This window comes from Neofelis nebulosa, chromosome 16, assembly GCF_028018385.1.
Source record: "Neofelis nebulosa isolate mNeoNeb1 chromosome 16, mNeoNeb1.pri, whole genome shotgun sequence".
Taxonomy (NCBI): Eukaryota; Metazoa; Chordata; class Mammalia; order Carnivora; family Felidae; genus Neofelis; species Neofelis nebulosa.
Window position 1 is genome coordinate 1446112 of NC_080797.1, and position 12343 is coordinate 1458454.

Consider the following 12343-nt stretch of genomic DNA (forward strand, 5'->3'; position numbering starts at 1 on the left):
TGCCAGGCGGGCCATCAGAACCGGGGGCACGCCCGGTGGGGGTATATGCCGGCGGGGAGTGGTGCACACCCAAGGTAGAGCGCGTGTGGGAGGTGCACGCGGGGGAAGAGGATATGCGTGCCAGAGGAGGGGTCTGCACACAAGGGTGCATGCTGGGGAAGGGGGATGCAGGCTGGGGGGAAACACGCCGACGGGGTGGTACACGCTGAGGAAGGGGGGAGACACAGTGGGGTGCATGCGAGGGAGATGCACTCCGAGAGGGGGGTGCACTCGGAGGAGGGAGGTGCAGCTCGGGAGGTGCGCGTTGCGGGAGAGGGGTGCACAAGAGGAGGTGCATGCCGGGGAAGGGGGTGCACGCGGGGTGGTATACGCTGGGGAGAGGGGTGCACGGGGCGGGAACGCACGCGAGGGGAGTGCACGCGGGAAGGTGCACGCCGGGGTTGAGGGTGTGCATGCCGGGGGAGGGGAGTGCACGCTGAAGGGGGGGTGTCGTAGCAATTCAGAGGGCCCGCCCTGGAGCTAAGCGGCCCGCGGGGCGGAGCGGCGGGGCGGGCGGGAAGATCAGGTCCGGGCAGCCGCGCGGACCTCGGGGACCCAGGCCCGCGGGTCGCACCGCAGGCCGCCAGCAGAGGGCGCCGCGCAGCCCGGCGCCTCGGGCCCGCACTGCGCCGGGGCGGAAGCGCTCCCGGCGGGGGCGGGACTTCCGGCGGCGCGCGGGCGGGGATCTCGGCCGGAGTCGCCCTTCGCACCCGCACGTGTCCGCCGCCGCCGCGATGCTCCCTCTGCTGCGCCGCGTGCCCCGCGCGCTGGGCTCCGCCGTCGCCGGGCTCCGCGCCGCGCCCGTCCCGCCAACGCGGCCGCTGCTGCAGCCCGCGCCCCGGCCGTGCGTGCGGCCTTTCGGGCTGTTCCGAGTGCGCGCCGGCCTCCTGCTCCCCCGCGGGCCCTGCAGCTGCGGCTGCGGCGCGCTGCACACCCAGGGTGAGGCTCGGGGTCGGGGGTCAGGGCTGGGGCGAGGGGGACGTGGGGTCGGGGGTCAGGCGGCGAGAAGTTGGAGGTAAGGGCGGGGGGGGGGGGTCGCGAGGGGTCGGGGGTCAGGGCTAGGGGGTTAGGGGACGAGGGGGTCGGGGGGTGGAGGCTGGGGGACCAGTGGCAAGGGGGTGGGGTGAGGGCCAAGGGGTCAAGGGTCGGGGGTCCCAGGGCCATGGCTCGCGGGGGTCAAAGGTTGAGTACCGAGGGGTCAGGCCGGGGCTGGGCGGTCAGGGGTGGGGGTCGAGGGGCTGGGGTCAGGGCCGGTGACCCACGGGGCGGGGGGCGGGGGATGTTCCCCTCTGCTGTGGGTCCTGGGCACCCAGTCCGGCGCATTCCCCCACTGGTGGGTGACCAGCGGGTTGAACCCGTGTTCCTCCCCCCACGGGTGGGGATAGATGTGATTAAACCCTGCGGGCGGCTTTGTCTGAGCCTCCGAGATGGACCGTTGGGGAGCCCGGGGGTCAGGGGTTCCAGGTGTGGTCAAGCCTGGCAAAATCGTTTTCCTAGAGTCTAGGTCAGCTTCCTGGTGAAGTGTTTCCAGCATTTTTACAGATGGGGAAACTGAGGCATCACGGGTGGGAATTGGACTCCGTTTGTAGAGCCTGGTTGGCAGCAGCACAAGGATCAGAAACGATCCCAGGTCTAGGTTTCCGGCTGCAGTAACCCCAGGTCTCAGGTGTTAGACGGACTGGTTCTTTTTCTATGTCTTACGGACTCTTACCGTAGGAGACAAAGCTTTCGTCGAGTTCCTGAACGACGAGATTAAGGAGGAGAAGAAGATCCAGAAGCACGGGTCCCTCCCCAAGATGTCTGGGGGCTGGGAGCTGGAAGTGAACGGGACAGAAGCCACGTTAGTGCGGAAAGTGGCTGGAGAAAAGTAAGTGCGGGGGCCTGGGGTCCGGGGAAGCGCCCCCCGAGTGGGCCTGCCCGGTGCTGCGTTCATCGGGACCGTGAGGGAGCCGCACAGCAGTTGGCAGCCGGAGGCCCGCGGGCCTGGGAGGCCGGCTGTCCTTCCTGCTGAGGCTGGGCGCGCAGACCCCGACTGCCCAGGGCGCTGGCCGCCGCCTCCGCGGGCTCTGGCTGAGGATCGGGGTCCCTGCGCCCTGAACGCAAACCTTGTGCCTCGCCTGTAGGACAGGATACGGTACAGTGAGTGTGGCCACCAGGAAGGTGGGGGGCTCTCCGCCCAGTTCAGATGTGTGACCCCCCTCCCGTTCTGAGTCCACTTTCGTACGTGTTGTAAAGGAGGGTTCTGATTCTTGGGTTTTTCTGCCTAGAGTGGGTCCTGTCCCCTAGGGTCAGCGGTGTGCTCTGTGACGTCACCAAAACCGTTTTCCTGGGGCGAGTGGAGTCGCAGCCGGTTTGGGGTCATTCTACATAAGGTTCTCATGAATAGAAGCATTTCTGTGCCCAGGGGCTCACCTGGGTCAGCGCTCGGGCGGGTCAGACAGGTCTTGTGGCTGAACGTCCAGCCGGCCCTCCTGCAGGAGGGGGCTTCTGCAGCTCCAGGGGGTGGCGGGCAGGGGTGGCCGGTGAGCCATACAGCTTCTGCGGTCCCCTCACTGCGGTTTCCACTTGGGGCTCGGGGCCTGATTTGTCAGGTGAGGAGGATCCTTGCGCCTTAAAGTTGTCAGGAACTGGGTGTTTCTGGCCTGGTGTGTGAGTGAAACTTGCACTGCTGTTTTTTTTTTTTTAATTTTATTTTTTTTTAAGTTTGTTTATCTTGAGAGAGAGAACTGAGCAGCTGAGCAGGGGAGGGGCAGAGAGAGAGGGAGACCAGAATCTGAAGCAGGCTCCAGGCTCTGAGCCCTACCTGGGGCTCAAATTCATGAACCGGACCTTGAGATCATGACCAGAGCAGAAATTGAGTCAGACTATTAACTGACTGAGCCCCCCAGGCTTCTCTTGGTCCTTAGCCTCAGGCCACTCTCCTCTGTTCCCGCCCCCCCCCCCCGCCCCCCCCCCCCCCCCCCGCTCCTTGGGGGTAGCTTTCCCCAGAGGCTTCTCTGCCATCCCAGCTCTTTCTCAGTCACTGCCACCGGAGGGCGCCCGGGGCAAGAGCAGGGTGGGCGGAGGCCCTGGGGAGATAACCGGTGGGTGTGGCCCTGGGGCGCCACCGGCCAAAGGGGCCCACACAGGACTGGATCTGGTGGAGATAAAGGGGAGCCAGTCTGGGCCCATGAGTTTGACTTCCAGCAGCTGACGCGTAGGGGGCACAGTCACGGCTGCTAAGTCCATCTTGGGGCCAGAGCCACCCGGCTGTTCAGGAAACTGTACAGTCAAGTCCGTAGCATCAGAGACATTGTTTCCATCGGCATTTTTAACTGTATCACAGCTCGGCACTTTACTCAGTTAAATACCGACTGAACACAGCCCTTCCTGAGGTTTGTCTCGCCTCTGTAGGATCACAGTGACGTTCAACATTAACAACAGCATCCCACCGACATTTGCTGGGGAGGAGGAGCCCTCCCAGGGGCAGAAGGCGGAAGAACAGGAGGTGAGCAGGGTGCACGGTCACCCGCTGGGATCTGAGTGCTGACAGGTCATTCCAGGGCCTCGGGGAAGGAACGTGTTGTGTTCTGATTCCTCCGCTGTGGGAAGGGAGGTGCGGGGAGGCAGGGGGCCTCTGTCCTCGGGGCTCTCCTCCCGGAGCAGCGCTCTCCGGCTGTAGCACCAGCACCGGGAGGCCCCCTTTCCTTCCCAGAACTCAGGAAGCTGCCCCCCTCCCCACCCCCCCATAGGCTTACAGTGTGGCCTGTGCGCTCTTAATGGGAAGAAACGAGCCTCTTTTAAGCCTTCTCGCAATCGGGGGATGTTTGCAGTGTTTCCAAGCAAGGAATGTTCTGACGTTTCACAGGCTGGTGGTAAACACCAGCCACTGATCCAGGGTAGCAAAGCTGGGGTGTCAGAGATTGGGACACCTGACACTTTGGCACACGGCCCCTCTTGGCCGGACCCGGATGTGCCCGGTCCTCAAACATCTTAAGAGGCCATGTGCCTGGCTAGGAGCCGGCTAGTGTGAGGGTCACAGGGTCCCCGGACTTCCTGACTAAGCAGGTGTTGGACTCGTCTCATGACCAAGCACCGATTACGCCCCGCCCCCCCCATGTGCTTCTGTCTCAGCCACCCCGACTGCGGTCCCCCGGTATCGGACGGCTCCCCGTCCAGTACAGAGGAAGACCCCGAAATGTCAGTGGGAAGGAGAGAGGTCGCGGGGGTCTGGGCCAGCTTTGCAGCCTGAGGATGGAAAACCGGGCCCCGGGGGAGGAGGTGAATTAACTTAGCTGGGGCCGTAATTCAGATTTAACTCTAAGCGTGGCAAGTTCTGTGAACAAGTAAGATGCTGACAGGTGCGAAGCCGCGCCAGCTGTGTGACCCCCTGCCCTCGAAGGCCTCGTTTAGAAGTCCAGAAAGGACCGACTCAGGGACAGGGTAGCCCGGTCTCCCCAACGAGCTGGCGCGTGGCCTCAATGCCGTTAGCATTCCAGGCTGTTCACTTACGGGCACTAGCGCGTATCGTCTGAACGCACCGACTGCCACCCCAGCCGTGGGCATCAGGGCCCCGCAGGGTGAGCTCTCCGGTCCGGGCAGCCGCCCCCCTGCCGGCACGGCACGCGCTGACTTGTTCTCGCTTCCCCAGCCCGAACTGACGTCCACTCCCAATTTCGTGGTGGAGGTTATAAAGAACGGCGGCAAGAAGGCCCTGGTTCTGGACTGTCACTATCCGGAAGATGAGGTGTGTAGGGTGGCATGCCTGCCCCCCCTGGGGACAGGGAGGGCCTCCAGGGACCTTCAGGGGCCAGCAGAGCAGGGGAGGACGTGGGGGGTGAGGGCGGGTTAAAATCTGGCGACTTTCAAGCTGTTAATGGTCTGGTTTGTCCCAGAAGCCGCTTCACTTTCCCCAAATCCCGTGTCCTTTCAGGTGGGGCAGGAAGGGGAGGATGAGAGTGACATTTTCGCCATCAGAGAAGTGAGCTTTCAGTCGGTTGGTGAGTCTGAGTGGAAGGACACGAACTACACGCTCAACACGGACTCCCTGGACTGGGTGAGCCCCCGGGAAGGTGGGCGCGCCCTGGGCCCCGCGGGGCGAGCGTCCCGGTCCCGGGAGGGACACGCGGCATCTTGGTAGCGAGTGGCGTTTCTCTCTCCAGGCCTTATACGACCACCTGATGGACTTCCTGGCCGACCGGGGGGTGGACAACACTTTCGCCGATGAGCTGGTGGAGCTCAGCACGGCCCTGGAGCACCGGGAGTACATCACTTTTCTCGAAGACCTGAAGGGGTTCGTCAAGAGCCAGTAGGCCAGACCAGAGCAGACGTTGAACACCTTGCGTTTACGGCAGGCTTGGGCCAGGGGACAAGGCCACTCTGGAGCTAGACACCCGTGCTTGGAGACGGTTTTCGTGCTAATATCATGGAAAATAATTCAGATTTAAATTATTTCTGTTGCCCTCTTATTTACTGTTCGTTGACTCCTCCTCTAGGCTCTGTCGCTCCTGGAATTTTGTATAACAGAATGACGGACAATAAAATTGGTTTCGCTCCCCTGAGGTGTCCCGTCTTTTCTATTCCTTCCCTCAGCCTGAGTCACAGAACACCCGACAGCAGAGACGTTTGAAAATTTTAATACAAAATAAGTTATAAATTAAACGTTTCTATTTACAAGGCCCTTTGTCCGATGGAGCGAGTGGGGAGGTGTCCGGGCCGGTTCTAGAGGATCGCGGTCCAAGTGTCACAAGCCTGGAATGTGGACAGAACTCAGGGTGTGGTTCGGGTCTAATCAGTAGTGACATCTGTGCTGCAGGTCGTCAAGTCACCGGCTGGTTTGGGCGGTGTGGCGCCAGCATGCAGAGCCTGGCTCTGGGGCTGTGCTGGGGACCGCCCTCCCGCAGCCCCAGGACGACTGCCTTGGCCTTGGCTGCCAGCAGCAGCACGGCCGCCTCCAGCTGAGATCAGATCCCAGAGACACTCAAACGCCCTCCCCCTTGGGATGGGGAAGCCAGAGGCCAGATTCAAGCCTCTGACAGCTGGTAGCTTTTGCGGCCACGCGGGGAGGTGAGGCTCCTCCCACTGACCCTGGGCCTCAAACAGGCATGTGCCGCAGGGAGGTACAGACCACGCGTGCCCCCCACGGGCAGAGCCCCAACTTGAGGCCCGGTAAGCATCGGAGTGAAAACGGGCTCCTGACTCCCTGACCGCTCACCCGGCCACCATGCCACGGAGTCCCCAACCGCTTCCACAGGGGATACGCGTGACTTTCTGGGGTCTAGCGCCCTCCAGCCTGTGACCAGCCCGGACCGCTCGCTCGCACATCTCCCGCCTCCCGTGTCCTCGTGGCCACGCGTGACCTTTCGTAGCCCGCACCTGCGGCTTCGCCTCACGCCCCACATCCAGGCCGAACCCCTCAGCCTGACCCCTCGGTCCTGGACTCCCCCTCACGTGAAGCCAGAGGCCTGGCGACCCGAGTTCCAGCGCTCCGGGCGCATGAACTCAACCCTGCTTCTGGCACCCTCCGGCCCCACGGCGGTCTCTCCCCACGGGAAGGCCGCGCTGGCAAGCTGTGCCCAGGAGGGCTGGCCTCGCCTCCGCCCGCCTTCCCTCTGCTCAGAGCTTCGGGGCCCTGACCCCACGGACCGGGGCCCGCGACAGCCACGCGCTGGGGTGCCGCGGGGTGCTCCCAGCCACTCCCTCCAGCCCGCGGCTGGGGCTCACGTTCCCGCGCCACACGCCTCAGGTGGCTGGCTCGCCCACGTCCGCAAGGAGGCGGGGGCCGAAGCCACTCGACCTGCGCCCCCACCCCGACCTCAACCCGTTGCACCCGCCTACGTGCTGGGGCTGGGAGGACAGTGAAGGTGTGGGGTCGCCCTCAAGGACGAAGGCACGAGTGGTGTGGCGGAGACGCGGCATCAGGCACAGCGGGAGCCCAAGGACAGCAGGACTCGGGCTGCCACGGTGCACGCGGCAGTGCTCAGTCACGGGTGCAAACCAGCCTCGAGCGTCGGACGCAGAGCGGGAGCCCCCGGAGGCGCCTGGTCCGTGAGGGGCTGGAGCAGCCGGGGCGGCCGCCGGCCACTTAAACCTCACCCAGGGTCCTGCCCACCCCGCCTGCGGGAAAGCCGGTCCCCACCGGCCCGAGCCCCGAGCAGGGAACGGCGGAGGCGCCGGAACCAGAGACCCGGACTCCAGGGCCGGCTCGGTCTCCCTGGAGGACGAGCCTGATGCGAGCCTGCTTCCCGCCCCCAGCAGTGGGGACACGTCCCCTCGTCACAGACGGAGCCCGCGGCACAGCTGCCTCCCTCCCCACCGTCCAGCCCCCTCACAGGGGCACTTGTCTCCCCAGTGACCCGACGCCCTCCTGCTTCCTCCCGCACAACGGACCCGGGCCGGCCTGTCTGGGTCTCGTGAGTGTGACAGTGTCCGCTGACTCTGAGCCAGGCTCCCCGCTCCTGGGTGGCCTCTGTCCCCTCCCTTCCGGTAGCTTCAGCGGCTTCATCTTCCTGGGCAAGTAAACCCCTCAGAGAACAAACTGCACTTTTAAACCCCTACCCGGTTCAAAAGAACACAGTTTAAAAGGAGATAAGAAGATAAACGTCTCCCTGTTTCTGAGCTGGGATTTCTCCCGGTGCGGGAAGAGAACCTACGACTGGCCCGCTCTCGCCACGGGGTCCCCGGCAGGCTTACCAGGCAGCTCATGAGAAGAGTGGGCCTTTCTCCCGTCGCCTGTGTGACCGAAAATTCAGGCGTGTGGGGACAGTGTGCGCTGTGCGCGTTCACGCTGTCCTCTATGCAGGCGCGAAGCCTTTGCTCCGTCAGCTCCGGAAACTAGGAAATAAAAAAGTTAAGCTACAACCCAATCCAGCTACCCCAGAGTCAACAGCTTGAAAATCAGTCCCCGTCAGGTAAGAGGTCACGGGAGCTAGGAAGACAAGCACACTCCCGGAAAGATCTGGAGCGCCGGGGCCCTTGTGTTTAGCAAATGGCTGTGGGGGATGGGGGGAGGGTGCAGAGCCGGCCACGCTCCAACCTCCCAGCCGGGCCTGTGTGAGTAGGACGTGGGGCCGGGCGGGAGCCCCGGAGGCTCCCCGAGAAAGCGGGTCCGCGCGGAAAGAGGACACAGCCATCCGCGTGTGGAACTTACGTGATTGGAGAGGTACAGGCCACACGGACACGTGACCACGCCGTTGGCTACCCTCAGGTTGGACCTGGAAGCAGAGTCGGGGTCACAGACGACCGCGGCCAGCAGACCTCTCCAGACAAGCGGTGTCTGGCGGAGGGGCGGGGAGGTGCGCCACTCACCTGGCGGCGGGGGCGGGGGGCCGATAACGCTGGAAACGTTTCGAAGACTTACTTTGTGCACACAGGACAGATGAGGGGGTTTGCTTCCCATTCGGCCAGTATGATGCTGAGACACCGCTCGTCGAACTGCAAGCTCTTCTCATACTCGCCGATGATGCTCCGCTCTGCAAGGCAAGGGGTAACTGTGCGGGCCGGCCCCGCCCCCTCCCCGGCCGGCCCGCCTCCCCTGCCGCGGGCCACGCCCCACCTCCCCCCAACCCCGGCCGGCCCCACCCCACCGCCTACCCAGGGCGGGGCCCCACCCCCACCCCACCTGCTCCCCCACCCCGCGCCCGGCCGGCCTCCTTCTACGACCCCGACCCCGCCTCCACGCCAGGGGCCACTCCGAAGGCTTCATCCCAGGACAGGATAATTTCAGGCCAAATCATGCTACCAATCATAAGCCATTTACTGCTCTGTCAGGCTCCAACCTGTTGCCCCTCCCCTCCCGTCTGTCTGTCCTCCGTGAGCACCGGCGGGAAAGTGGTGAGGGCAAGGGACAGGGACACAACGTTCACACACCGCTCCAGAGGCTGCGGGAGCAGAGCGTGGTGGGTCAGGGCCCTGGGGGGCAGCTGGAGAGAGGGGACACTTACAGGGCACTTCCTGCCGTCGCCCAGCCCACCCTGCTGAGTGTGAAGTGCCCTGTTCTCCAGCGTCCGTATGCTCGGTCTGTGTCGTGCACAATCTGTGTTCTTTCATGCGGCAAGCGGGCCACGATGCCCAGGACGTAGGCGGTAGGAAAGAGGGACAGAGGTGAAAGACGCCGGTCCCTGCTCTCGATGAGCTCACGGTCTAGGCTGCAGCGCAGGGGGTCAGCAAACCACAGCCCACGTCCGACTTTTCAAATAAAGTTACGTTGGGACGGAGCTGGGCTCGGTGTACTATTCCTCTGTAAACAGAAAGGAACCGCCGCACAGAATAAACATGGGACCGCGTTCCACGGAACGGATGCTGCTTCCCGGCCGCACCCCGAGCTGCGCCCCCCCGGGCGCGACAGCACTGCCTTCTGTCTCAGGGTACCTTGTCCGCTAGCCACCAGGAGAAAACAACACCACGGAACGCAGAGTCTGAGCACAAGGCCCAGCGCCCAAAAGACTTATTCTCGGGCAGATAGCGGAGACTTGAAAGTCAAAACAGGGCCTTCTGACACCCGCCTGAAGCTAACGTGGAGGCACAATTAATCCTCTCTGAAAAGTGGGCAGCGGGGCGCCCGGGTGGCTCAGTCGGTTAAGCATCCGACTTGGCCTCAGATCACGATCTCACGGTTGGTGGGTTTGAGCCCCACATCAGGCTCTCAGCTGTCAGCTCAGCGCCTGCTTCAGATCCTCTGTCCCCCTCTCTCTGCCCCTCCTCTTTCTCTCTCCAAAATAAACAAACGTTGCGTTAGCATAGGGATGTGCAGGCGGAAGGATGACCCCAGGGCACACCTTGGTCGGCCAGCTCCTGCTGGATCTCCTCGAGCACAGCCAGGTCCACGGGCTCCTCCAACTGCAAGAGAAAGTGGGCTCGCGAGGCTTCAAGTCCTAATCAGCCAGCAGGCCCCAGCCCGACTCCTACGTGGAGGCTGGCTTGAAGTCAGCTTTCACTGAGGAAACCGGTCCAGTCCTTCTGCAGGATTTAGCGATGATGTGGTAACACGGTCACGCCAAGAAGCCATCAACGAGCCACTGAACCCCCAGTGACAAAATAATGGTCCCAAATCTGGGGGGAGACAGCCTCGGGCAGCAGCTAAGTATTTGTTCTGCCAAAGCCAAGTAAGTGCCGGAAAGTTCTGAACCTCTGTAAACCTCACCTCGGGCCTCTGTGAAGCGGGAATAAACCTACTTGAAAGAGCTCCTGTGAGGGCCGACGGTTACTCAGACACGGGGCGAGCGCTGGCGCACGTGGAAATCACCCAACAGTGCGTCATCGCTACAGACAGCCCCGATGTTTCCAAGGCAGCGTACTGGCATTTTCTCACGTTGCTTGGCCAGCGCTACCTTCTTCGTGGCACGAAGGTGAAGCGAAGCTCAGGGCACAGGAGAGGTGAGAGTGCAGGGGGAAACAGGGAGAGAGGACCCCCGGCGGTCCTGTGCTGTAGCCCCTCCCCGAAAACACACACCCCAGCCTGACCTGAGCCGAGACCTCTGGACGGCCCTCCACCGACCGCAACGCACTCCACTCCTCTTCCATCACTTCGTGCACCAGAAGGGTGCTCTGAGCGCTCCCTGGCACACCGCCTCCTGCCTGGCGGTATCTGTTCAGGAGCCTGTCCCGGCTGTTTCTCATTCTCTCCAGGCATCCCTTGGAAGGAAAAAGACGGGGAGCAGTTCCGTTAAAAAAAAAAAACAATTCCTGGGGCGCCTGGGTGGCTCAGTCGGTTAGGCGTCCGGCTTCAGCTCAGGTCATGATCTTGAGGTTCATGGGTTCAAGCCCCACGTCCAGCTCCGCGCTGACAGCTCGGAGCCTGGAGCCTGCTTCTGATTCTGTGTCTCCCTCTCTTTCTGGCCCTCCCCCTCTGACACTCTGTCTCTCAAAAACTAAATAAACATCAAAAAAAAAAAAATTCTTAAGGCTAGGTGTTGAGACATTAAAGGAAATTTACAGACAGGAAACGTTTGGCTGTAACCTTAATTATTATTTCTGCGTATTCCTCTCCAGCCCTTATCCACACACAGACAGATGGAATCACAATGCTTTGTTTACGGAGCCCAGATCGGCATATTTCACGGCCTGTCTTCAATGCCGGCGTCCTGACTCCCACATCCCTGCCGCTCTAGCTACGGCGATGATAGCCGCCTTGCGGGACACGTTTCTCAACGCGGGACGATTTTTAGCCCCCAGGGCACATTTGGCAATGCCTGAAGACATTTTTTGTTGTCACTTGAATTGTGGGGCTACCGCATCTAGCGGGTGGAGGCCAGGGACGCTGCGAAACATTCCACACTGCGGGGAACAGCGCCCCCAGCAACGCAGACCTGTCTTCCTCAAAACGTCCACAGCCCAGGTTGACAAGCCTCTGCTATTAGCGTCATTTCTAGCATCCCAGTATTTTCCTAGAATACAGGATTTCTACTCCTTTCTGGAAAGGTGGACCACATGACGGGAAGCATGCTGATGTCAGAACAGGTCACAAGTGAGGCAGGCGCACGTCCCTGCTGAGGCACAGTTACGGAGACGCAGAAGCCAAGTCTGGAGCAGAAACAGGCATCTTTTCCAAGTACTTGACTCCCCTCTGGCGAGGAACGGAGGGAAGCCGAGCGCCTCCCCGGCGCCCACCCACCGCCCCCGGCAGGTGGTGCTGGGACGAGGCCGGCTCGCCAAGACCCCGCACGCAGGGTCCAGAAACCCCGAGAGCGCCCGGCTCGGTCCAGTCCCGCTCAGGTCCAGCTCCAGGTCCAGGTCCCCCGCCACCGCCCGGCGCTCGGGCACCTGCCTTGCCCGGCACGCGGGAGGGCCGCTCCCCGGACGGAGTAGGGGTAACGGAGGCGCGGACGAGGCTTCCCAAGCCCCACGCCCACCTGCCGAAAAGCCTCTTTCCAGGACGGCGAACCCGTCGCCTTGTATAGCGAGCGGCGCCCCGAGCCCGGCGCCTCGGCCATCTCCTCTCCGCGCGAGTCGCCGCCAGGAAGTCCCGCCCCTGGGGGCGCGCAGAGCCCTGGGAATTGTAGTTTCCGGGCGCTCGGAGCTCTCGCTCTCGGGGAGTTCCGGGAAGGGCAGTCTCCTCGGCCTACCCCTCCCGGAGACACAGTTGAGGGCGACCCCGAGTAGTGGCATTTGTGAGGTCAGCCCAACCCGGGCTGAGGGAGGTAGATCCTGAGGGATGGCTAGGCTCAGCCAGGCGTTGGTGTCCAGCCAGCAATAAGAGACAGTCTCCGGCCGTGGCCCGGGGACTGGCCTTCCCGCAGCTGCGGAGCCGTCTCGGCGGCCCCGACTACACGCCCGCCGGGCGCGCAGCCCTCCCTTTGGCCCCGCCCCCGCGGACGCGTGCTTCCGG

The 12343-nt window shown here is 62.9% G+C and overlaps 2 protein-coding genes across 6 annotated transcripts; one reads left to right on the forward strand and one right to left on the reverse strand.

Annotated features, from left to right (window-relative positions):
* The first annotated feature begins 687 nt into the window (after positions 1-687).
* Positions 688-5579, forward strand: C1QBP (complement C1q binding protein). Its single transcript, XM_058705364.1, has 6 exons — positions 688-978; positions 1756-1906; positions 3433-3526; positions 4670-4765; positions 4952-5074; positions 5181-5579. Exons 1-6 carry the CDS (start codon positions 774-776, stop codon positions 5328-5330), a joined length of 819 nt encoding a protein of 272 aa, XP_058561347.1. The 5' UTR covers positions 688-773; the 3' UTR covers positions 5331-5579.
* Positions 5580-5638: 59 nt separating this feature from the next.
* On the reverse strand, positions 5639-12307 carry RPAIN (RPA interacting protein). 5 transcript variants are annotated; one of them, XM_058705365.1, is made up of 7 exons: positions 11868-12307; positions 10480-10650; positions 9795-9855; positions 8378-8489; positions 8168-8231; positions 7711-7851; positions 5639-5769 (listed from the first exon to the last, which is right to left on the reverse strand). In XM_058705365.1, the coding sequence occupies exons 1-7, from the start codon at positions 11946-11948 to the stop codon at positions 5740-5742; spliced, it is 660 nt and encodes a 219-aa protein (XP_058561348.1). In that variant the 5' UTR covers positions 11949-12307; the 3' UTR covers positions 5639-5739. The 5 variants fall into 5 exon arrangements, 3 of the variants coding, with proteins under 3 accessions (XP_058561348.1, XP_058561349.1, XP_058561350.1); XM_058705366.1 differs by lacking the exon at positions 11868-12307 and adding an exon at positions 11325-11857; XR_009255358.1 differs by lacking the exons at positions 5639-5769; positions 7711-7851; positions 8168-8231 and having other exon boundaries at positions 8961-9855.
* Positions 12308-12343: the final 36 nt, after the last annotated feature.